Below are 27229 nucleotides of genomic sequence, written 5' to 3' on the forward strand. Positions count from 1 at the left end.
GGGTTGACGGGCGCAAAGTTTGCCTGCGTCACGCAATGTATTGACTGGCCAAGGTTCAAAGCAAATTGTCGAAGACGGCTGTCGTGATGACTTGTCCTCTCGCCTAGACGAAATCATAAAGGGTGCCCTAGAGGTTGCCATACATTCGCTTCCGAGAATTTATACAGGCACCGAATACGACATTGAGGTGAAGAAGCTTCGTGCGATTCGTCGCCGTGCAGAGGGAAGATACAGGCGCACGAAGTCTGTACATGACTTGAGGTTCGCCAGAAGAACTCAGAAGAAAATTCAGCGTCGTATGGACAAACTTGCATCGCAAACATGGATGTCATTCTGCGACTCTTTGGACTCATGAGAACCTTTGTCTCACATATGGAAAACTGTTCGTGGTGTCCATGGAACCCCTCAGCAGCGCCTCCCATTTAAGTCTTTGGCAATTCACCAACAATGCAGAGAGATTGACGTCGCTGAAGATTTCTGCAGGAGGATTGCTGACGAAACTAGCCCCACTGGAATGTTCACCCTTTACCTCACCGATTTGACACTACCCCCGCATGGAAAGTCCTTTCTCAAAGCTGCACTTGCCCTGTGCAAGCGTTGATCCTCAGCAGGACGCGATGGTATAACCTACCGTGCCCTCTGTAATCTTGGCGAAGCGGCTCGGAAAGGGCTCCTGCTCTTGTTCAACAGCTCCATGTAGACAGGTACAGTTCTCCAGGAATGGAAGACCAGTCGCCTAATTCCGCTGCTCAAGCCTGGCAATTCACCTGTAGACATTGCATCATACCGACCAATTGCGCTTGCCCGTTGCTTCGGAAATCTAATGGAGGGGATGATTGTAGCACGGCTAGAATGGTACCTCGAACATTACTAGGTATATCCAGATGCAGTGGCCGGTTTCAGGCGTGGCTGTTCTTCGATAGGCAACGTTATCGGTTTGGTGACGTACGTCAAGCACCAGAAGTTCTGCAAAAGCTTATCTGCTGCCCTGTTTCTGGATGTTAGAGGAGCGTACGATAACGTAATGCATGAAGCGGTTTTCAACGCTTTAGAGGCAGTAGGACTTGACGGCAAGGTATATTTATTGATATATAGCTATCTACGTAAGAGATCCTTTTTCATACTTACCGAAGATGGCCCGACCTCCCAGAATTACAGTAACCGTGGGATGCCACAGGGCGGAGTACAGAGCCTAACACTCTTCAGTCTAACACTCCTTGGACTCGCCGACATCCTGCCAAGCACCGTCAGGCTCTCCACTTATACCGACGACATTTGCATCTGGATTGCGGTTGTGACGCGACTTGTGAAGCCACGCCCGCGGCTTCAGAAGGCAGCCACTTTAACATCATCCTACCTTCGAGAACAAGGACTTCATATATCATGTGCAAAGTGTGCATTGGTGGCGTTTACCAGAAAATCAGTCTCCATACGTGATACCCATCGACCGAAAGCTGATCCCGTACAGCACGAGTCAGATTTTTGGGTGTGGTGATTGACAGAAATCGCTTCTGAACCCCTCATGTGAATTATGTGAGGAAACTCCCGACAGAAATTTGCCAATGTTTAGCTTAGTAGAAGGAAAGACATGGGGCGTGCCAATGCAATCTATGCTGCAAGTGTACAGGGCCGTCTTTATGAGATTGCTGTGGCACAGCCTACCGGCCATGTCCAACACCTGCAGAACTAACCTGAATATAATCCAAAGCATCCAAATCCAAGCCCTCAAGATATGCCTTGTTTCATCGCGGAGTGCGTCAACGATGCAAGTTATTGCAGTCGCCCAAGAGGGCAATCTTAGAACGCAAATTACCATTGAAACAAGGCATGTTGCCATAAAACACTTCACCCGGAACCCTACCCACCATCTGGCAAGTCTCCCAGTAGATGGGCCCCACACGACATTCAGTGCGACTGTCTTGGTGAACCGTGCCTCTATCAGGTCAGGATACACACCTGCGCAAGACATTGCATTCCGCCATGGTGTTTGCGCCCCACTCAAGTAAACCTTACAATCGCAGAAGTTCAGAAGAAGTCGGAATGCCGTCATCAGCACTCAAGCAACTAACTTTACTTATCTTGTACGAGAAGTACAGCGACTGCACATACGTCTATCCTGATAGATCAACTACATCAACCAGTTCCGGTGGCGCTGTAATTATACGAACAATGAGAATAACCCAGCAGTTCAAGACTTCCCATGTCACTACGTCTACAGCTGCAGAGCTTGAGGCTCTCCGCGATTCGCTTCCAAGGCCGGCCTTGGAAAGTATGCAGTCATTTCTCCAACATTGAACTCATGATCAGCTCACGTGTGAAATCTTGTCCATCACTTAAGAAAGGCCATGATATCTCTTTTCAATGGATACCAGGTCATTGCGGTATCATAGGATATGATGACACCGATAAGGCAGCTCGGACGTGAAACTAAGACCGCTGCGTCCCCATTCCTCTTTCAAGGACCGACGCCGTGAGACAACTTCGCATTCTAGCGCGCACGATCTCCTTAGCAGAGTGGAATACCGCACATACAAGGCGCACATGACTGACTAAACAGTCTAAACTTGTCACTGCAACTAAGACCTCCGGCCGGTCTGCACCGCCGCGAAGCGTCTCTTCTGTGTCGGTTGTGGCTCGGAGTGCTTTCACGAATGCCTACTGAGCACTAATTGGAATGGCTGATAGTCCTTAATGTAATGTTTGCGGATGCGAGGAGAACACTGACCGCTTATTCTGCCGTTTGTCCGCAATTTCAGGCACACCGAATCTGTATCTAACATAATGAGGAAATTAGATGATCGTCATATGAGTGAACAGACAGTACTAGAGCACGGTGCCCACCGATCATCGGCTCAGAAGGCACTTTTGTGTTTCCTCAGAACGTCTGGTTTGCGCGAGCGGCTTAACTCAAGTACTGTCCGTACACGCCTCTACACATCTCTCCCTACTCTCTTCCCCTGCCCCCTTACCCTAGCGTAGGGTAGCCAACCAGACTCTTGACTGGTTAACATCCCTGCCTTCGTACATTCCTCTCTCTCTCTTCGCGACGGTGTTGGCCAGCTTGCGAATTAAATCTGGCGTGAAGCAATTGCTTCCAACCACGCACGAGGAAACACGTTTTCTTCCGAGACATGACCGGGTCGACGTAAAGAGGGTTCATCTCTTCTGTAATAATCGCGATATTCTCGTTCGGTAGCTGCACGCAGGTTTCAAGCAGAACTTCGGCTCGCTCCTTGCACACAACGCTCGTGCATGCGTGTAGGAAGACGCTTCGAAACAGCTCCCGCAGTTTTAGGCTGAACTTTCGGTTCTGGAACCAGGTCCAGGCGGTGTCATTCAATGAGATATAGTCATGCCGTAGCTTATCGTCACAGTTTCAATTATAAAACGTAGGGCGTAGGTTTCCAGCCAGCTTTCCAGATCTTGATATGATGATCTACGGAAGATGGGTGGCTCCCTTTGTTTTTGCATAACAATCGTTGTAGGCGACATAGGGTGTTTCAGTGCGACTGCTCACAGGGCCACGGTATTCCTAGTTTTCTTGGGCACACGTCCGTACTATTCCAGTAGTTGTAGTCTGCGGCTAGGTCGCTGACCCATGGCGACGTTTACACAGTTTTCACGGCTTGCATGGTGTATGCGGTAACAAAGAAGCTTGTGTACGAGATGTCGCGTTGTAGTGGCAGTGAAGAACACAAAGAACCGTGTGTCCCGAAATACTCTTTATTGGGCGAACGTGAACCCACAAAACAAGTTGCAATCGGACAGAAAGATAGTTCTGGGCACAAGCATCGATCACCCAACAAGTGATTTACGGCTAACGAACGTCGCATGAATCATCGAAGATTCCAGCGCAATCCTTGGTGCTTGCATGCCTTCCAGAATGCAGGACTGTATCAGCGTCGCGCGTGCAATCTGATTACACAAGGTTAGACTAGAACGTAGAAAAAAATATATAATCGACAAGAAACCTCGAGAATCATCTCATGCATGCAGGCGCGTCATGCACTGAGTGGTAACCGGTGATTGTAAGCCGGTGAAACGCATTCACAAGAAGGAGATATGCAAGTGCGCGTGTCAATATGCCTAAAACCTGCATCTCACATTTCCTGTCATTGCTCGCGCAGATGCGTTTGTCACACCACACTAAAAAAATTCCACAACTCTAAATACAGAACAGTGGGAGCCATAACAGACGTCTTCCAAGTGGATGAAGCACTGCCCTTGAAAACATGAAGCCACCACAATAAAACAAGTAAAATTTTCGTAGTGCGAGAACACGTAATATATTAAATCTCCAAATTATTTCAATCTAATAGTCTCACTGTCATCAGCTTAGTTTATGGTTTCCAAGAAAGATTTTAGGTAAGAATACAAGAGCCAAGAGAACCAAAACAATCAATGCATTGGACAAATTTTAAACGAAATAAATTTTTGCATGCGTTGGATGCGTCTGTACATTGTCGTAAAAGCGGACTCTGGAAGGCAGCAGGGCTGAAGTTCCTTAATGACAGTTTACTTGACAGATTACTTTTCAATGAGAGATGTTCCCTTCTGAACACACTGCAAAATCATTAAGCAGAGGGTCCATTAGAGCTTGCTTACTAGTACATTTCAAAACACTTGCAAAAACATCTAATCGAACGGGGAGTCAAGGATCTTGTGTGGCAGTCTCGACCTTCTGCTTACACAAAACACAAGCTTGCAGCCCATGAGGGTTTGTCTTGAAATAAATGTGCTAAAGCTGCTTTCGCGAATGACACATGTAGTTGTGCGAACAGTAAGCGCTGGCCAGGACCTGCAATATACTTCCACCTTGAAGCACCCCAAATACTCCTGGCGACGACGTTTTGTCTCGTAATTTTGAAAAACCAGATGGCATCGATCACATCACGCATTTTACTAGACAGTTTTAAATGTAAAAAGAAGCCGGCCTTTGCACAGGTACGTTTGGTTAGCTTCTCACTCCTGTGAAAGTGTGTCAGCGTTGTTTCCCAGCAATACTTCACTGTCACGTTGTTATGCAAAAGCCGTGGGTAATTTACTTGCGTGCTAGTGAGAATATTACGGCTGCCCATCCCTATGTGTCACGAGGTGCGCAGTCAGTCTAACCTCGTCTCCAAATGAATCTCCGCATAAGTAGCAAGTATTATTCTGGCACAGGTATCCGTCGAGGGTTTCTTTCTCGGTGTAGTGATATGACCCAGACAGTGTTTTATACCCGTGTATGCTTTGGCGGTGATGAGTGAGACGTGAGTTGTCTAAAAACGATTCATTACATAATTTGCAAACGAAAGCTCTGTCACTACAAGGGATGTTAAGATGACGCCTGAGTTCTTGTTTCGTTTTAAATGGTGTAGTACATTTGGGGCATACATTGGGCCTCTCGTCCGTGTGAGCGTACTGGTGCCTACAGAGATCCGTCATCCGCACGAGTGATTTACCACATGCTTCGCAAGTGTACGGTTTCTCGCCTGTATGTGTGGGCTTATGGTCATTTAGATGAGAAGACTGGCGGAACACTATTACAAATATAGCATTATTGGGGTTTCTCGCCTGTATGCGTGCGCTTATGTTTATTTAGATGACTAGACTGGGTGAACGCTTTATTACAAATATCGCATTTGTGAGGTTTCTCGCCTGTATGCGTGCGCCTATGTTTATTTAGATTACTAGACTGGGTGAACGCTTTATTACAAATATCGCATTTGTGGGGTTTCTCGCCTGTATGAGTGCGCTTATGTTTAGTTAGATGAGTAGACTGGTTGAACGCTCTATTACAAATATCGCATTTGTGAGGTTTCTCGCCTGTATGCGTGTGCTTATGTTTATTTAGGTGGACAGACTGCCGAAACGATTTTCCACATATTTCGCATTTGTGAGGTTTCTCGCCCGTGTGCGTGCGGCTATGTACAGTCAGATTACGAGCCTGGCCGAATGATTTCCCACACGTTTCGCACTTGTGTTGTTTGCCTGTTGTGTTCCGGCAGTGTTTTACGAACTTCGAATTCTTTACAGACGTTAGTTCGGATGCTTTGAAAATGTGGGCTGCATCGCCCGTGTCTCCGTCGGCATGCCCATGTGAGGCATCCTGTTTGCTCGAAACATTGCCAGAGAAATAGCAGAATTCTTGCCTTTCCCTTCCTCCAGTTCCAGTAGCTTTCCTGCAAGTAGAAGGACAATGAAGCTGAATATGGGCGACTCTAATAACGGGACGACAAAACACATTTTTGGGCATTGAAATTTCGACAAACTAAATCGCGCGTTTATAGCAAGGCTATTTGCACAACCTGAGCGCGATGTTGCAGCAAAGGTCCAGAAACGCGCCCTGGGAAGTGAGTCGTTTGGCACAGAAACAGACCGTATTACCTGAACTAAAACAGGCTTCCTTTTTATAGGACCCCTCGTACCTTAGGAGGAGTAACATAATTGGAAATGCTTCAACTGCGTACTATACTATTCACGTTATCTATAACAAATACAGGAGGTGGTAGAGGGATTGAATCCTTGGATATATGTCATAACTCAATACATACATACTAAATACATGTCGAGTAATGTGAAATATTTCGATGTTTTAACGCAGAATCCATAAAATCTGCCACTGAAGAAGCTTTTTAAAGATCATGTTGTGCAAATATACAGTACAACGCTCATTGCAACGTTTGTCAATCTAACATAAAAACCTGTATTTGTTTCTCTTGATTCCATGTCCATGACATTTTTCTGCGTTAATTTCATGAAGTTTGCACGCGTGGAGCTTCGGCATTGTAGGGGCGTCATCGTCTCTACCGTTTAGGGCAGAAATGAAAAAAAAATACGGACAGAAAAGGACACATGCACAATTGCCTAGTTTATGCTTTCTCTCCAGTATATATATTTTTAAATTACTGCCCTATATGCACTGGACGGACATTGTCTGGTGTATGGCTGCTAATATGCTATTTTTTGTTTACCTATATTTATTCTTGTCATTCTTCCCTTAGATCCTGTGCTAATGGGTCCTGTTCATGCCAGCGCCATATTGTCTGAACTGCAGATGACATTTGGCAATTCAGGGAACAACACTTCCATCTGTCACACAAGTTGGTCAGTGCAAGTATAATTGAGTCATAGACAACGTTTCGTGTCGTTTCAGTGAGTTGCTCCATCGAAAGGAATTCATACAAAAGCATGGCTCACCAGGCATCGTTTCCAAAAATGTTCGATCGTTCCTCCATGTGGGCGTAGCTTGTACTGGCGACTGGGCTGCTGCTATTGACCAGATGTGTGAAAAAAGTGCTCCCGGTTTCTGTGTTGTGCGTATGCCCTGAAAGCAGAGGTGCCGATTTGACATAGTGCGACAACTAGGCTGGAGAATTCCGTGATAGGAACGCGCAGGAAGCACTGCGGCCGTCTGAAATAATTTTCTAAACTGAAACAACAAAAGTGGGAACGTACGACGTGATGTTACAAAAAAGACATGCATATGTTTCGGGAGCTGTTGATTGCTGTATTCATTCTTGTCTTTTCTGCCTTGACCGGAGCTTGGTTGACCTTGCAATGGCTGATATTTGTTCACTCGCTTCTTGTCACGCTTTGATAATGGTTGTGCTCTGCGATAAGCGACTCAGCGCCAGACGCCGGTGCTGCATGTCCTACGACAAAAGGTGACATAGAAGCGCATGTACGGAACAATCGCTGCGTACTAGTTTGACCTGAACAGTTAACCGTGAAAAGCGATGAATGGTTCACGAAAGAGAAAATTGCCATTCATTACTATGAAACCTGGACATCTTCGCGAATTTTTTCGGTGATCCTCATATCAGCGCTGAGACAAAGAACATTTACATTAGCAGAGCAAGATCATTAAGGTACGAGAACATTCGTGCTGCCTTGGCTTTCAGAGGGTAAGGGCTGCATATTGGATGACGCAAAGCATATTTAGCAATAAAATGACTTAACCAAAGCAAGAAAAGGTTAGATCAGCCGAGAACTGAAAGATGTATGAATGACATTTACTCAACCATAATTCAGACAGCGGGGATGCAGTTAACATTGTTGGCACGTTAAAGGTGTCCTGGTGGTCAAAATAAATCCAGAGTCCCCTACTACGATGCGCTTCATAATAAAATAACGGTTTCGACGCCTAGAATACCAGAATTCATTCATTCATACTGTTGAAATGCATTGCGTGCGCTATCAAACGTTAGCTTCCTCAATCACCTTGACGGCAAGGCATGATATACCAGTGACCGAAAACATTCCCGCACCTACCGCAGTCAGTGGATGTGCTATCAGCCAGGTGGTATTGCATGTTCGCTTCGTCAACACGGGTTGTCTCAGGAATTCTGCAACACAAGACAGATATTGACATGAACACTGAGGCAATAGTGGTTGGACAAAGATTGTAGCGGAAGCCAACGTTTCGACTAGGGGACCGAACAGACGAGGAGAAGGTTCTGTGTGGAAACGTTTGCCTCCAAAATCCTTAAGGCGCACAGGCATATTGTACTGAAATAATTTAGCGCGATCTATGATATCGGAATGAAAGAGGTCCCGTACCATTATAGACGCTGTCTTTGCGGAAAGGCGAAGCTATTATATCTATAATATATTATTAAAACACTAACGAAAGTAAGGTTAGTAGTATTTAGGCAGTGTATATTCCAAGACACGCTCACGTAATAACTAAATCAACGCTATACCACGTGCCCAATGACACGCATAACACGTAATTTAATGGCCTCTAAAATGCCCGGTCAAAACGATGGCGTGATGAGGAGGGCCGGCGAAGGATACTGTAGGTGCTTGTGCCAGTGTGAACGTTCCCTGATGCTTCCACTCTTTACAAGTGATTTCTACTTCATAGGTCAAGACAGGAAGACATTGCGAACCAAGGCGTCAGATTTTTCTCCTTGCCGTCTCTTGGTCTTCGAAACGTCCTGGCTTTCAAAAAACGATGCCGATCCTAAGTCTCAATATCCCGCATGTCCATGCATGGAATACAAAGGCGCAGCGGAAGTTTTTCTTCTACATAGTGCACTAAAAACCGATGCTGCACCTGTATTTGCAAGGAATAGAGAATGTTATGTCTTAAGCGCCGACCACGATTTGTATCTCGCTACAATAGTCGATTTAAACTTACGCCTACGGGAACACTGGCCGACGTATTCGCTTTTAAGGCTATAAATATTCTGTGAATGTGTGCCGCAAGGTATAGACTGTATGATTTATGTCGGAAAGTCATGTCAAGGCCGCCGCTTTTGTTCAAAGTGCACGGGAACCCTCTTTGCATAAGGTAAGGGAACTGCCGCAGTGTGTACCGAGTGACATTAGCAGCACGGAAGCCAAATAATATTCCGAGGCATGCAGCAAATAGCGAAGGATCTATCATTGGCCATTCATCCCTCACCTGAAACGTGAGAGGCTATTCGGCCGAAGATCTCACACACTTGCGAACCAACACAGTTACGCTGGCTATTGAACGATTGTTAATGACGAACTAATGTACACCCATCTTGCCATCTCGGAAACTGAAGCCTCGTTTGTCAACATGTCCCAACCCACCTGCCAAGGCTTGTTCTGCCGCTCTTCGGCGAGCTTATTCTTTATTGCAACAACAAGTATATGGACATCCCAGACGCAGTTATGCCGTCGGCGTCACCATCGCCGTGACGTTCTGTATAAATTCCAAGGGCGATACTATGGTATGCGCTCCCACAACGCTGTGTCTGCGATTGTAAGCGCGCGTTTATTTAAATGGTCACGCACATCTTTGACATCAGACCAATGGTTTAATGCGCGAATAATGGACGCGCAAGCCTTTGAGGAACTTATGAATGGGGCATACATGTGCAATTATAAAATATTACGCGTATGTGAAGCGAACTGCCAATTCAGCGCAGCATGACTAAGCGAATCTGTGAAACAATCGCGAACGCGCGCGCGAACGCGAAAAGCAGAGGGGAGAGCAAGTGTGCTTGGTCAGCATTTCCCGCTTCATGTTTTCATGTCTTCATTTTTGTGGGGAAATCTTACACTGATAATTGCATAACGCGACGTTTTGGTGTGAAGTTCTTGAACACAGGCGAAATCGAGACGAGCATATTGATGTAGCTGTTACCATTTATTTCTTACCTTCTCTGTGGAAAGAATGAAGGAATGGCGAATTCTGGGCAAACTGTGTGGACTGGACTGGTCAGGGTGCTTGCACTTTACACAAGCACTGCAACTTGTCGTATTATAGGTACAAGACTCGCTTGCTCAGTATTCCTAGTAGTTGACATATCATAGCTACGTATCAATCAGGGTGAGAACTTCCCCCCAAAATTCATGTTCTCTTACTGAGATATGTGCGGCTAAGCAACTTATTCAATAACCGTTACCTAATCACTTTCCTCTTATGGCCTTGGAAGCGTTTGATGAAGGGAGTGACATTAAAATTAAAAAAAAGCTGAATTCTGGGGTTTTTATGCACCAAAACTACGATCTCATTATGTTGCAGGCTGTATTGTGAGAGCACGAAATAATTTCGACCGCTTCGCTTATTACCAGCGCACTTAAGCTACATTGCCTCGGTACACTTACACATCTTCTGTGTTATCGTACGCGCTTTCTTTTAGATGAACATCTCGCTCCTTACTATGTTCATCTCATCTCATTATGAGGCAAGCCTTAGTGTGGAAGTATGGAATACTTTCGGCCACTTTTCTTACTGCATGCGTATCCACCGTACACGGCCTTTGTAAACATAGATATGCTCTGTTTCATTTTGACATCTATGTCTTAGATGAACATCCTCCTCCCCAATATGTCCATATGTTTCACAGGGGGAGTGAGTCCCCAAGGTAACCATCCTGAACGCGTGCCTTCAGGTCTAAAAGGAGTAACAAGCTGCCTGTTTTTTTTTTCCTCTGTCCGTGTCCAGTCGCGCTCTTACAACTATTACGTATGTCATGTCAAGCTCCGCATGCCGAACACTCACAACTGCTGATGCAGCGCCTGTTTCGGGCAACAGAGCTGGCCCTTACCGGGAGAAATTAGCGAGTACAGTCATGATTTTTCCCCGGGTAGCCATCCCTCTTGTCACTGAGTTTCTTTGGAATTAAAATTTTCTAGATGTGGGCTCACCTGGCGCCGCCTTCTGTAATGGCAGGTGCTTGCTCCATGCCTGTGCGGCTTGTGCTGGGCATTGCGTGATCAATGCTGGTGCTGAACCCCAGGTGCAGGTAACTCGTGTTACCATTGTCGGTCACACCTGTACGGTACAAAAGTACAGCAAAGGTCTTCAGTCCCCGCTTTGCAAGGGTAATTCATAGGAAATGAATGCTTCAGCATTATAGACGGTGCGAGGCAAGAAGGTTTAGTTGTGGGGGAACCCTACTGCAGGGATACCGGAGTCTATGCTTTTTCCATATATAACTATGTCTTGAATCGACGCCAGAACCTCGTGCTCAGCGATGGGGATACCGAGGACGAGCTTAATTCTTCTCAAGATTATTACGCTCTATGTTATATCGCGGACACAATAGGAGAGTGTTCGAAGGAAAATAGGACATGTCGATTTCTTGTGCGTGCAACCCTTGACCCACCATAATTGCTGTATTATCTAGATATAGGCGCATTAGATACATGGTGGAGTTCTTTCCTTTAGCTAAACTATTACGAGCACTACAACTAACGCGTTACAAAGGAGGACAAAGCAGAATTGAGAGGGCAGATTTCTACCGAGGAATTATAATTTTTTAAGCCTGATCAGAGATTCTTGACCTCCTATGACACATACATGTTTCACGACGTACTCGCCTTTCAGAAACTGGGTATCCGAACCCCATTTGGCCACGCCTGCGGCTGAAGTTCCTAAGCGCAGGCGGTAAGCAATGCAAATATTTATCAGCTCATTAAGAAATTGAAAACGGTTGTCCTCGCGAATGGCCTTGTGTATGCCACCAACAGACTATCAACGGAACATCAACAACGATTGGTCAATGAGATCATCTAAGACACGTGTTGCAGACAGAAGATTAGTTGGAAAGTAATATGAAAGTCTTAATTCACGGGGCAACGTCATTAAATGGTGCAACGGTAAGCGTGAAATTGCTTTAAAAGTGTGGGATGTGCCGATAGCGCTGCAAGGATTGTAGCTAGTAGCGCGTGTTCCCGAAGTGCGCAGAAACTGCATGACATTCAAAAAAAGGAAAACCGGAGAGATTAGAATACGTGAATGCGGCATCACCCTTGTCAGGATGCGAGGAAGTTCTCTACAAAACAATGAAGGGCACACCATATTGCTGAATACACGTTTATATACAATCTGATTTAAAGAAAGCCGCCTAAGAATGATAATCACATTATTACACCCACTGCCATAGTGTCAACGCCTTCGTAGGTCACAAAAGCATTAAACGCCAATTCCCAACCAGATCACGAAAGATACGAGTTGCAATAGCTTTGACATCCAATGAACTACAGTGCGATTGATTAGGCGTAATTTATGGAGTTCATTTTTAAATTCCAGCATACTCACTTTTGCTAGTCACGTTATTAAACTCTCAACGCGTATCAGTCAGTGTTATGAAATAGGTTGCACAGATACTGGCAGAACGGAATATGCTTGATATATCTATAGAATGATAATCAGCTTACAGAATAGACCATTCAGTTTGGAAGGCCGTTGTATCAGCAAGGTGTAGACTTTCTTGTTAACACAGCGGTATAATTTTCAAGTGGTGCCACACTTATTGGAAATCATTGTGTGCTGTGATTCTTAATCTATCAATGAGATTGAAGCTCGTTAAAGTTTCAAAAGCATATGGTGGGGATACCTGTTAATGATTTATGCTCACAGAGCGAAATACCTTGCAAATAATTTTGTCTTATTGAGTTACGGTTTCATTAATTTTGTGATGTTTACGTTGCATTTGTTGCTTTCTTTATGGGTATAAAATAAGGGTTTTAGTATAAATTGATTTGGGCTGCCCCAAATTGTAAACTGGGACTTGTATACAGTGGGATGTGTCGGCTGCTGATAACATGCTACACGTGAACAATTCTCACGCTGTGCCGAAAATGTTACAGCACCATTACAACCCTCCGCTATAGTAGACACCTTAAACGCCACCCTAAATTCAAATCACACGCTGCGATGGTATCAAAACATTTTCTCTTCTAAGTTTCATCGGTTCAAAAAAAAAGTACCTGAAGGTAGCGCGATGGAGCCACTGAGATTATGCTTCCTAAACAAAATTGTAGACCACTGGCACGCACCACTGGTTCCAGTTGCCAGTGAATTGATCATGGCATCGAACCTAGTCTCGCTTTCTGACCTGACCATCTAGGCGTGTGCATTCGCAATACAGTCATATAAGCACAAATTCGTTCAAAATCTCGAACTGCACGATGTCATATCAATTTGCATGTGTTCCCATCAGCGCAGACAGAGAGAGAGAGAGGAAGGACAGGAAAGGCAGGGAGGTCAACCAGACGAGGAGCCGGTTTGCTATCTTACACTGGGGCTGTGGGAAAGGGGACACACATTTTTTTCTAAGCACATTGATGAAGTGGCTCATGCGGAAACAATGTTGGCGGTGCTGGTAACTTGTCTCTTTATACGCCATAAGTACACTTCTGCCACGCAACATGTTGAAGCTATCTTCCTTGTTTGTTGTAAAGGCGAGTGACCTAGGCCTACGTACCGTCGACGTTGTAAGTACCGTCGGTTATTGGCTTTTGCTGAGTGTTCCACTGGTAACGCCAGGCATCGCCAGAAATGCTGCAATTAATAAACATGTTGGTGTTAGATACAGCTGTGGCGAAAAATTGAAATTACATGTTGTTAAAGCAAAGTTCAAGAAAGGCAAAGTACTGTTTAATAAACGGGCTACTTGAAATGTTTCGTACTCACTAAACCCTTACAAAAATTTTTAATGTGTTTTTTTAGAAAGTCTTTTGAACTTTCTCTATAGAACTCTATTGTGTTTATTTTGATTGCCTATAGAATTTTCCTATAGAGTTTCAAAAGTTATTTGGCCACCGCATTCTTATAGGAACTCTAAAGACACATTTCTATAGAACATTTCTATCGAGTTGCTTTAGAGATGCTAAAGACAAATTTCTATAGAATATTTCTATCGAGTTGCTTTAGAGATGCTAAAGACAAATTTCTATAGAATATTTCTATCGAGTTCCTTTAGAGATGCTAAAGACAAATTTCTATAGAATATTTCTATCGAGTTTCTTTAGAGATGCTAAAGGCAAATTTCTATAGAATATTTCTATCGAGTTGCTTTAGAGATGCTAAAGACAAATTTCTATAGAATATTTCTATCGAGTTCCTTTAGAGATGCTAAAGACAAATTTCTATAGAATATTTCTATCGAGTTTCTTTAGAGATGCTAAAGGCAAATTTCTATAGAATATTTCTATCGAGTTGCTTTAGAGATGCTAAAGGCAAATTTCTATAGAATATTTCTATCGCATTGCTTTAGAGATGCTAAAGACAAAAATTCTATAGAATATTTCTATGCAGTTGCTTTCGAGTCCCTACAAGCAAATGCCTATAAAAGCTAGGCCGATGTGTGTAAAGTACTTGCAATTTACCAAAGTTCTACTGTAGGCAATAAGGACTACAGTAAATGCAGTGGCAAAATAATTGGTGCTACAACCACAAAGTATTCAGTTTGAAATGTTTATTGCACTTCAGACTAGATACATGCTTCATATATGTGACATACACACTTCAGACTAGAACTTGCAACACACAAACTGTAGCTGCCAACATGCTTCTCAGGTCAAGCTGGTGGTGCAAACACACGAAACATGAGGTAAAAGAATCAGTGGCAGACTTGATTACAGTTGACACCTCGCAATAACAGGCTTGACTAGGACAAGAAACCATACCATTAAAACTGCAAAAGGAGTGCCTGTTCCAGCAGTGCACATTAAATGTTTGGATACTAAAGCCTGAAAATAGACTGATATGAATGTGCACTCCAATGTTGTGTCAGCCTGACGAAACGACACAGCATTTTAGTCTGAGCAAAAATAACACTGGCACTCGCTGCAAAAATGTGGCAAATAATGGCTTTCACAGATAAGTACACCATATACCGAAACCACACGGCATTTTAGTCTATGTTTATGTGTAAAATTAGCACTGGTAGGCCCTGCAAAAATGTGGCAAACAGGGGTTATCATAGAGCAGTACAGCATATATCGTAAAAAGTTTAAAAGCTTGTATTTCGTTGTAAGGGAAACAATTTTGAGATCAGAGCCAATATTCTAATTAGGGTGAGAAATACAAACCAGACCGACACACGCAATGACTAAAAAAGAGATTTAGCTCAGGAGCTCCTATGTAATGCACATGAACAGTAAAATCGGTTTTCTCGGCAACTATGCAACCAAATTTGATGAGGTTTGATACATTTAAAAATGTTTAAATAATTGTTTTTACATTAACACCATCAATTTTCATTAAAATTTTCTGAAAATAGCAAAACTTGAAGGAAAAGGACTTAGTTTGCAACTGTAAATAAAAAAAAGAGCTAGCACAAATTCGTTAATTCTGTAAATTTTCCTACTCAAATACATCCAAAATACAGAAATACTTTTGAGACAACCACAGCACTAATTTGAATTAAGTTTGCGGCATTTGAGAATTCTACCTGTTGCAGGAAGAACTATTTGGCAGGTTTAAGAAAAATAACACCACGAAGCTTACTAATCCCCGTCTCTGTGCCAGAAAGAGATATCATAGTTCTGCAGACTCCATCTGCTATGTCTAAAGTCAACAAACTGTATATATGAATTTACAGCTTACATGAAATTGTTGCAACGTTTGAGAGTTTCGCGCATCTGCTCATAAATTAGTGATTGTATATTAGAGCAGCATATGGTATCTCTAATTTGACAGATTAAATTATGGTATTAGGTCCAACAGAAATGTGATCTCATTTTTTGTTATATAAGATTTGTTAACCTTACTGCTCTGTTTCTTCAAAATTTACAGTTTCCATGAATTCGTGCTACGTGAATTATGCTTTTTCAAATAATGTTTACTTTGATGCAACAATATTTCTTTATTTTACCTGACTCCTTGCTAAAAAAACTGCACAGTATTCATGAGATATGAATAAATAAATATTAAGTCAATAAGTAAACAAACAAATATTGCGGTTTGTCTTAGCATTCCACCACCAGCATGAACTGTAGGGAGCTTTGGCTACTGCCCACATGGTTGCAAGTTCATTCTTACATGACCACCTGCTATTTCACTTCCCAGGAATGGAGCGAGGAAAGGCTAGTTTTTGGCCTCATTTGGTCCGTCTAGTAACGGCGACGGTGGAGCCTGGAAAATAAAATTGAAATTAATTTTCAAAAGGTGTAATGAACATTCAGTCATAATGTATTAGCAGGCACAAACATGCCACAAATATCTATATAGTTGTAGCATTATGCTAAGTTTCATTTCAGTATTTCAGAAAAAAATCATAACAGAAAGGTGGCAGAACGCCCCACCTCCCCACCACTCTGCCAAACAGTGGCAGTTCTTTTGAGAATCACTTTTGAGAATATTTTTGCTTTCCCAAGATTCGGTGACATCAGCACTGGGCCAATGTGCCTGGCAGTAGAATATCATTGCTGATGACAAAAAGCATCTCCGAACGACAACAGCCTAGTCACACATTAATCTCATCTTGCAATGACAACACATTCCCATTTATAACATAAGCAAGCAGGAACACCCATGAGCTAAGTCCTATACAGATGTCACACTATGCATAGAAAATTTTTTTTTTAAAAAGAAGGGAATGACCTACTGGCTTCTATTGCTGAGCGGTAGACAAAATTAATATTCCATCCGCTATTAGCCATAGTTGGTATGTACTATGCTTAACATGCGAATAATAAATTTCTCACATGGAGCCTGGGCAATCATGACGATGCATCTAAGTATGCATTGTATGGGGAACAATAATGTTTTAAGTTGTTTTCGCAAACTATGATGGATAACTGCCAATTTGTGGTATTTGGAACACAGTCGCGGTGTCACTGTCAGATACAATGGACACAGTATATTCGTGCTTTTTGAGTTATTGAAAGAATTAGTTTCTAATCTAGTACGGGTATGTACACTGATATGTATCCTAAACGCAATGATAAGACTGCCCAATTGCAATTGTCCTTCTTGCAACCTGGCATGTGAAAAACAGAAAACAAAAATTATACTAATCAAGTAACTTTGAAAATTGATTGCATAACTGCTCTATAGGTTAAGCAGAAAATTTAACAAGAAATAACGTGCCTAAAACTAGTTGCAACAAACAAATTTGTTACTACGAAGGTTGCGGACAATTCAGTAAACAGATTGTGACCCAGTCTTTTTATGTGGCATTCCTCAGCGATGTTATTGGTCAATTGGTTGCCGCAGCTGAACAAAACAGATGAACAGTCTAAATCTGGCGCGCAGCCCCAGTCCCATCGGTGCATGGTCAAGTGGGATGAACATACTGATCCGGGGAGTGAATTATGGTGCTGTCTTAGGTACGTGTTGAGGCACCGGCCAATCTGTTGCATGTACATTTGACCAAATATACACATGATCACAAGAATAGACTACACTACCCCTGACAGACAAGACAAATTTAGTGGTATCTAAGCAAGCCTTTCTTGTCAGGGTGCCATATGCACAGAAGTGTGCAAGAGAATTGAGAAAGGCAAGCAGGCAAGGGAGGCTTGCTCGGTGAAAGATACCACCAAATTTGTCGTGTGTCACAGGCAGTGAGTGCACTGTATCCCTTTCACATGTGGTCAAGCGTACATAGGGCAAACTGGCCGGTATCTTATGTGTATAAGAGATCACTATATTTCATTTAAAAGACCAGTATGGTCATCCAACTTGGTCGTACATTTCCACAACGGGGCTTCATGTTGGATTACAACCGTTCATCTGTTTTCATCCACCGTAAAAACTGACAAGTGAAATCGATGAGGCATACCACATATATAGTAAGAGATGTGGGTGAGCCCCCATATTTAATGCAACAAACAAAAAAGGCATCCTGTGTAGGTCACAAGGTATCCATATCAGTCTGTGCCTATGTACTACAGAAGTAAATGCAGCTTAGTAAATACTGACCTTCATATTAATTTTCAAGAAATTAAAGCTCACCAAATGTGTATTTTGCAGTGGCTGTTACTATGGGAACAGAGAAGTAACTGTAAAGATATCAATGATAAACAAAGATGTGCACACTACGTGCTTAGACCTGTGACATTATTAGTCCACTACCCTTCGAATTCCTACATGCACAGAAAACTGCACGAGATTGTAGCACACACAGAAAAAAATTATGCAAATAGGGGTACAGCATAGGAAATAGTTTTCAAGGAATAAAACCCCAATAAAAAGTCATAAATACACTATTAGGATCTCAAGTCCTAATCAATTTCCCAACCAGACAGGCAATTCTGTCGAAATGTTTAGCTTCAAATAAATACACTATGTACAAAGCAAAAAATATATGTAACTTGCAGGTAAGCAACTTACGCAAAAGAAATACTAAACATCAGGAATGGTTGGGTATAGTTTTATACACAACACAATCATGTGGGCATAATGGCTATGCACACTAATAGGTAGCAAGTTCAATGAGGTTGCATAAATATTTAGTCTCTTTAGTATGCTGCATTAAGTAATGTGTTGACAAACTTCACCATGAATGACACCAAGCACCCTTTTTGGAACACGTACATTTCATACACACCTGTCATGACCATCCAGATCACACGCCATGCTGCTGCAGCCATATATCCACAGGGTCTGCATTTCTTGGGGCTCCTCGATCTTGTAGTTTATGTTGTGGGTCACAGCCTCGCCACTACAAAATCAATTCTATGTTAGCTTATAGCAGTGGCACAATAAAGCTGTGATATCGTGAAAACATGCAATCAGCACCTAAAAGAGTCACGAAAACAATGTCTGCACTAATGTGGAAAGAGAGCAAATGCTTGAAATCATCGAATGTCATGACAATGCGAACCTCTACATCGAATAAAGTTTTGGACGCACCGCAGCAGCAGATTACAATCTAAACTTAATGTTTTTTTTCCATTACTTAGTATAGGCAACGTTCCCCTGTAATGCTTAGTTAAGTCAGTTATGTCAACACCTCTTGCCTTGGAAATAAAGCTGTACTAGTAGCATGCTGTGATTGGCTTACATTTTTTTCTTAGAACTGTTCGTTAGCCAAAAACCTCGTAAGCAGAGATTGTGCACAACGTCGAAGCATTTATAAGTGAGGAAACGTCATTGAAGAAAGAATCGATGAAGAGGTAGACGGGTCGTTACTATGCAACTTTAGCAGACAAGCGGGAGCTCACGCACAACTGCACAAGGCGAACACGATTTCCGAAACTTTTCTCTGGGGAAGCAAACGCTTATCAGGATTATCAATTCCGCACTGTGGCAATAGAGTTGCGTACACAATTCTTACAACCAGCGCGTAGCAAGTATCAGCACAGGGTTCATTGTTGTCGTGGGTGTTCCACTTACTACGTTCGCAAGGCACTCTATACACACACGGGAAGCACACACAACACGGATGAACGCACGTGTAGTTGGCGAGCACGATTGCTTACCGTTTCAACAGTACGACGAGGTCGAAAGGCACTCTCCAAGTTTCCAGTGATGCGTCTGCGATGTTACTTGCAGCAAACAAGCCACTGGGTAGTGGACGAGCTGAGGCGCGCTAATAATACGCATTACTTCTTTGCGCCGTCCACCAAACTTTCCACGAACACAAGCGGAGACAAAGGGAACGCACTCCATGGCATGAAAATCGTTGGTCCACATTTAGCCGGCGCGCCACGCATACGGCGTGCTTACAGCGAGACTCAAGCCATCTTCTGGCACTTTCGTGCTCGCGAACTACGTCTCATTTCATTACAGCAAACCTAATAACACACGATCAAACAAACACATCGACGCAGCTCGCACGACAACCGTTGAAGACGGAGCAATAACAACACGCCGTATCTTCGTATTCTACCTGTCGCGTTGAATACGAAAATACCGACGCCGCCAGCGCCGTCTGTATAATAGTGCGGCTGCTGTGGCCTCCGTGATTCCTACAATCATACCCACTACAGCAGGTTTTGTGCTGTTTTGAGCCGGCCTTTGAGCCGAACTACATACATATGTTGTTAGACAAGAAGAAACATTGACATGCTCATATTGTGTGCTATAGTTTAGGGTAGAAATAAATTACATGCAGTATTCTTGCTTTTGAATCGCTTATGCCACATGTAGTCAGCAAAAAGCATGGCCTTCAAGATCTCGACTATTTACCCTGTGTAAGCTATCGCTGCGGTGTGATTTTAACGATTTCAACCTCGGTCACTGGCCTTAAAACCCTAACTGACTTTATGCGCAGCCGTTACCTGCAGTGCCTGGCGCCCTCACTTTGTTTCTCATTGAAGTAACTTCCTGCTGTCGTTTAAATGTAGCCCAGAAATTGTCGACACAACCTCGGAGGTACACGTGTGCAGTGTGTGATGTTTCCGTGCGCTTTTGTCCGTCGCACAGCAACGTATATACGATGATGTTTAATTTTACCCGTGAGGCACAGGTTACGCTTATGTGTTCCCTATCTTGCTTTCGTGGCGATGCGCTTATCATGCGCGGATCGCGCTCATGTGGTCTGTGACTTTTCAAGATTCCTTGAAAAAAAAAACAAATCGTTTCTGCAGCGTGCATTTGTCGCATTTGAGTGGTATGTGCCAGAAATGTGCGGCGGCGTTCGATCTGTTTCCGCCCCAAGTGCTGCAGTCACTGCATGCCAGCAAATAGATATGACGCGATTGCTAAGGCGCAGTTTTGCTTAGTGTTTCTTGGTATACATCTTTGTGATAAAGGACGTTAGAGAGTTTCCTAGCCAGCGTTGGCAGACAACTACTGTCGGAGGAAGCTATTCTCGGTCCATGGCCTGACACTGCAATTTCAATGCGTGCCACAAAAGCATTGTTGAAGTTCCTGCAGGACACCAAGCTCGACGAGCGGCTCTAGCGAGGCAACTGTCTCATGTACATAAGCACTCACCACTTCTCTTATCATCATCATCCATCCCAATACTTTCACTCCCCTTCCCTCTTCCCCAGTACAGAGTAGCAGACTAGAGCGCACTAGCTCAGGTCGACCTCTCTGTCTTTCCTATCAATAAATTCTATTCATTCATTCTTTGTGATTTACCTGCATATGCGATATAAACCACAATGCGCGCTTCCGTTATATTTCTTTGGTTTTCCTAATTTCGATTAGTGTGATGTTTGCCTCGGTCAATGAGTGTCTTTTTAACGATGCTCTTACTTGATAGTGAAAAACCTCTGAAATGCCGATTGCAAAAACCAGCGTCTTCCAGTGCCTTCCAGTGTGAAACCAGCGCGTTTTTCTTTTTTCTTTTTCTTTCTTTTTTTTAAGCACTGGATCGCACTGGGTACGCTGGCGCTCGCTGGGACTCACTCGAGACCAGTGAGAACGCTGGATAAGAGCTGGGTCACACTGGAAGAGACGCTCGCATTGGAAACGGCGCTGGTTGTGTTTGTGCCGCGCTGGCTCCAGCACGCAAGGACGAGCGCTGCTGAATATTAGATGCTTTATACGATTTCATGGCTTGATACTAGTATCTTGTCCTAAATAACGCTATATCTTAGGGTCATAGAACTATTTCGTGTCGCAGCATGGAATAAAGGTGCGTGAGCTGCCTTGTTTATTCCTGCACATGTGACACTGAAAATCACTTTCGTTTTTTGCATTTTGCCTTTTGACAGGGCGGACAGCTAAATTCTTTAACGAAACCACGCAAACGCAGAGGACGCCGCTTTTTTAGTAGTTCGCACGTAACATATGACTGGGAGTTATCGCCATTGTCGCAGTGTTGTGAAGTGGACATGAAATCCAGAAGTCGTTCAGACGCGCTCGAACGGACCCCGAGTTCGAAGCCTACCGCTGCTTGATATTATCGCACCGATAACAAGGCTGAGGCGATTCGTGCGCTTCCACTTTCCCTATTGTACTAAAAAGAGTTCTGAGGCTCAAATACACACATTTTAGCTTTCGCCAGCTACCCGCGCCGAGATCAGCCCCATCGAAGCTTAGGCATAGCGTGTCCGCCGAGTCCGTCTGCACGCTATCGGCGCGTCTAACCTCAAGAATCAAGAAGTCTAAAAAGGATAAATTACTTTATATTTCAGATTTCGCATCGGTGCTTTTAAATAAACAATTTTTTCATGTCTACAGTGCCAGCACAAGAAGTGAGGAGCGCCGATGTGACGCATCATAAACGCAGGTATATGTGCTGTCGCCGAAGGCTCCCAGCACTAGCCTGCGTTTCTCTGACGAATATATATGGCTAGACAGACGTGTAGACTGAAAGCTAAGGCATCACTGAACTAAGAAAACATTGCATACCCCTCGCGTGAAGAACAAGAAACGGCTATCGAAATCGGCAGTAACAGCTCATTCATGCAGCGTCCCGGGTCGGTGGTTCATTTAGGACTTTTTTCGAAGCTAAAATACCAATCGCAGTCGATGTTATGGCACTTCCGAGCACACTATTGAATACGGAGAGCAAATTTTTCTTTGTGGTACAGGCGTGAGCTTTAGTTGCTGGCCGATAGCGCATCTACCACGTCTGTGCAAGACTCCTCTCTGTGAAACTAAAACTGCTTCTCGATTTTGATGAGCTAAATTATCCGCCCATGTCCGAATAAAGAAAAAAAAAATGCTGACGTGGCGTAGCGGTAATGAGCCGGGCTGCGGATCTGCAGGTACGACGATCGAATCCTGGTCAGAGCACTTCTGTTTTTACATGTTCATTTTTTCGATTTATATTGTACTAAAACGCTATCTGTTGCTTTCTGTATTAAAAAAAAAAGACATACGGTGTCCAGGCACCGCGTATTTAACGCGCTAGAGCTGTTTTTCGCACCAGTAACCAGCGCCTCCCAGTACGCCGCGCTTGCCCAGCGCCCCATGCATCCAGCGCGCGGCACTGGACCCATAATCCGGCGATGCACTGGATACTGGGTACTGTTTATAGAGTGAAAATATAGAGCCGTTCTTAGACAGGCTGCACTTTAGCTTGTTTAATTTCCTATAAACGTTCCTTTACAGAACTCAGTACGTATGCCATATGATGGCACACGTTTAGAACGGGAATGGAGAGCCAGTCTAGAGACAGGCCGCATTAGAAGTTCTGAAAACGTTCTATAAATTTTTCTATAGAATTTGGTACATAAGATGTCAATACGACCTCTATAGAACTTTTATGGAGGATGTAGAGCCATTCTATAGACAGACCGCATTAGAAGTTCTGAAAAGGTTCTATTAACATTTTTCTGTAGGATTTGGCACATAAGATGTTAATACGACCTCTATAGAACGTTTCCGAAAACGTTCTATAAAACATTTTCTATAGAATTTGGTACATAAAATGTCAATACGACCTCTATAGAACATTTATGGAGGGTGAATGGAGAGTCAGTCTATAGACAAGTCGCATTAGAAGTGTTAAAAACTTTCTATAGACATTATTTTATAGAATATTGTACATATGATGACAATAAACCCTCTATAGACTGCTTATAGAGCGTGAATGGAGAGTCAGTCTATAGACAAGCCGCATTAGAAGTGTTAAAAACTTTCTATAGACATTATTTTATAGAATTTAGTACATATGATATCAATACAATCTCTATAGAACATTTATAGAGAACGAATGGAGAGCCATTCTATAGACAGGTCGCGTTAGAAGTTTTAAAGACATTCTATAAAAATTACTTTATAGAATTCAGTACATAGGACGTCAATATACCCTCTATAGAACATCTATTGTGTGTGAAATGACTTGTTTCTATAGAAAGGTTTCTATAGACTTCTTATAGAGATTCTATGCAGACGACTCTATAGATCGCGAGTTCCTATAGAGTCCCTTTTGACTCCATAGGAACTCATTAGGAGTTCTAAAGGAACTCTAAATCCATTTTCATAAGGGAAGGCACACTGCGCTGGCTGGCATAAAACGAACCGCACACTCGAGGTAATATCTGGTGCAGGGCGCTCATCCACCGTAGTCGAAACGTCCCCTACCTTCACTTGAACGAAAATCGTCATCCTAATGGTCAAATTACAACGGGTATCCTGCCTCCGGGTGTAGTTCCCTACATAACATGCGTGCTCCGCTTACCACAGTGGCAGAATCCTAACAATTCCTGAATAAAATGCTCCATGGAACATTTGTTATGCAATAATAATAAACAGGTTGGGGGATAAAGGAGACACTGTGCGGATGGTTTCTGCAAGGCTGATGGAAAGCAGCGCTCATGTTAGAAAAATTTTCCTTTGTACCCTCATGTTGTCGTTCGGCATCGCCATGGAGAATGTAGTATTTTCGCGCTAATTACATTCATGACTGGTGTTTCCCGGAGCTGTGAGAAATATATTGCATTTTTGGTAGTATTTGAAGTTATAGGCTTAAGTTCCATGCTCTTAATACAAAACAGATTGTGTCTCATAGCCAAATGTCAATTTGAATAGTTCAGAATGTGAGGATGGATTCGAATGAATTGCGCCTCAACGAAGATGGAGTTCATAAATATTTCTTTGCAAACTGTGCTAAGTTTGCTTCTGCTATGCCAGTCGCAGCTGCTTATCTGATAATTGAATGAAGGATCAAGTTTATTGTGAGAACAGCATGAAAAAACATGACAGTCACTTTAGCATACGCCATAGATGGTGGAAGTTAATGTCTGCGCGCTCAAGAGAGAGCCATCGAATTAGTCGATAGTTTCGTCCGAATGCGTTCTTGCTTCTTATTACTTCTTTTTCCCAATAAAGGTTGTGGGTTCGAGCACCCTAATTAGGCTACCTTAATTAACTGGGCCTTAGTCATATCCGCCATAATTAACACCAAATGTCGTGGATTCGACTCCTATCCAAGATCCTGAGTTCAAGTGACTTAATTGACTCTGGAATAATTGACTGTCTTTTTTGGCATGGTTAGTGGCGTCGAATCAGCATAGTTAGTTGCTTAGTAACTCAGGGGACCAACTGCAATGCATGCTCACTGACCTGGAGAGGCAAAGCAGAAGGGTGGGTCTAAACATTTATCTGCAGAAAACTAAAGTAATGTTTAATAGTCTCGGAAGAGAACAGCAGTTTACGATAGGTAGCGAGGCACTGGAAGTGGTAACGGAATACACCTACTTAGGGCAGGTAGTGACCGCGGATCCGGATCATGAGACAAATGATCAGAAGAATAAAAATGGGCTCGGGTGCGTTTGGCAGACATTTTCAGATCATGAACAGCAGGTTGCCATTATCCCTCAAGAGAAAAGTGTATAACAGCTGTGTCTTACCAGTACTCACGTACGGGGCAGAAAGCTGGAGGCTTACGAAAAGGGTTCTACTTAAATTGAGGACGATGCAACGCGCTATGGAAAGAAGAATGATGTGTGTAACGTTAAGGGATAAGAATAGAGTAGATTGGGTGAGGGAACAAACGCGAGTTAATGACATCTTAGTTGAAATCAAGAAAAAGGAATGGGCATGGGCAGGACATGTAATGAGGAGGGAAGATAACTGATGCTCATTAAGGTATACAAACTGGATTCCAAGGGAAAGGAAGCGTAGCAGGAGGCGGCAGAAAGTTAGGCGGGCGGATGAGATTAAGAAGTTTGCAGGCACAACATGGCCACAATTAGAACATGACCGGGGTAGTTGAAGAAGTATGGGAGAGGCCTTTGCCCTGCAGTGGGCGTAACCAGGATGATGATGATGAAGAGTGGCGTCGATGTGGCAGCGATGTGAAAGACGACGACGACGAACAAGCCAACAGTGATACGAGCACTCCAATTTTCTGTGCAATCACAACGCGACCTTGAAACAGAGATCTAAGGCTTTCCGCCTTAAAGATGTCCGATGACGGATACACTCTACATCATGAGCGCAGCTGAAATGCTACGTCCTACTGCAGTAGTTCTCAAATGGCAAAGGGCAGCATATGGTTACTTTTTGTTTGCTTCTTAAAAAAATATTCGGAGCCCTGTAATATAGATTTCAGTATTAAAAGAACCTTTAAAACAACACTAGAAGTGGTTTCATTGGTCCAACTACTCGGAGCGGGAAGAGGGCCAGCTTGCCCAGCACTTTGTTTGCTCTTCAAAATACATTGGTCGCCCTTAGGCAACATGCAGTACGATAAGCAAACGTCCTAAACTAAACTGTTGCTTTTGCCCCACCGGCCTTATGTTTAAGTTACCGGACTTTAATGTATCTGTTATATTTGTATGAAGTTGGTTAACACTGACACACATGCGTACAATTTATCGCTCCCGCACAGCACACGAAACAACTGACATGCGCATAATCTATTTCAGCATACACCGCGTGTGCTAATAGGTTAAATACAAGTGCGTTCATGTTGAAACGCCCAGCGGATGAAATATGCCGACAATGAAATTTTCTGCTTCTTCAATCTCAGTCTTCAAATCTACATTTCAACACTGATTGTAATCTGCTTTAATGAAACATAGATTACCTCAATTTTTTATTTCTTTTGCTTCGGTGGCACCTGCTTGCTTTTCCTAATTAAAATAATGAACATTTCAAGCTATAACTTCTGCTTTCTATATTTTATGAATTTGTATATGAACAGTAGGAACAGTTGGGCGAGTTTATGTGCTAACATAATTGTAAATCTGACCTTGAGAGGCAGCGCGCCGTCCCGTTGTTTCTATTCTCTGTGTGCGCCACTGGCGCTGTTTTGGAATTAGGATTGCTCAGTCGCATTTATTCTGTTACTTTTGCTGTCGCGACTCAGCCAAATATGTGCCACGATTCAAACAACGTGATGTTACGTTGCAAGTTTTCGTTAACTCTACTGGCTTAGGTGGTGTCTACATGCATTATGCACTTAATAAGTAAAAGGAGGTAAATAAACCACATAATGTAAATCGATAAAATTGAGTAAAAATTTATCATTTTGTGAAGAAAAAATAAATTTTTACTCAGGAAATACATAAATTAACATTTAGGCAGAATTGTTCGCACGATCAATGTCGACCTTAATTCGACCAAAAGCACTGGTTACTTGTCGGTGCAGAACAACAAATAAAAACCTAAAATCTTTATCTTACAAAAAATTGCACCGACTATTATGATACTGCCAAATGCCTAATTTGAGCGCAG

The 27229-nt window shown here is 43.1% G+C and overlaps 1 protein-coding gene and 1 long non-coding RNA gene across 22 annotated transcripts in view; both read right to left on the reverse strand.

Annotated features, from left to right (window-relative positions):
• The window catches only part of LOC135905846 (serine-rich adhesin for platelets-like), a 68716-nt gene that overhangs the window by 31443 nt on the left and 10044 nt on the right, over positions 1–27229 (reverse strand). For 16 of the 21 annotated variants that reach the window (XR_010565527.2, XR_010565528.2, XR_010565529.2 and 13 more), the window contains 5 exons: positions 13677–13753; positions 11113–11239; positions 8257–8330; positions 7183–7309; positions 6135–6164 (listed from right to left, as the gene is read on the reverse strand). Coding sequence is in view for 16 of the 21 variants with exons in the window: in XM_065436913.2 (XP_065292985.1) it covers positions 6135–6164; positions 7183–7309; positions 8257–8330; positions 11113–11239; positions 13677–13753 (435 nt within the window). In the remaining 5 variants the exon portion in view is untranslated. Of the gene's footprint in view, positions 1–6134; positions 6165–7182; positions 7310–8252; positions 8331–11112; positions 11240–13676; positions 13754–27229 lie in introns of all 21 variants that reach the window. The other 5 variants (XM_065436918.1, XM_065436917.2, XM_065436919.2 and 2 more) reach the window with 3 other exon arrangements.
• On the reverse strand, positions 15470–19990 carry LOC139051759 (uncharacterized). The gene is made up of 3 exons (XR_011509532.1): positions 19624–19990; positions 18750–18863; positions 15470–16330 (listed from the first exon to the last, which is right to left on the reverse strand). It is a non-coding gene; the product is annotated as an uncharacterized lncRNA (long non-coding RNA).

Source organism: Dermacentor albipictus, unplaced genomic scaffold (assembly GCF_038994185.2).
Source record: "Dermacentor albipictus isolate Rhodes 1998 colony unplaced genomic scaffold, USDA_Dalb.pri_finalv2 scaffold_14, whole genome shotgun sequence".
NCBI classification, from domain to species: domain Eukaryota; kingdom Metazoa; phylum Arthropoda; class Arachnida; order Ixodida; family Ixodidae; genus Dermacentor; species Dermacentor albipictus.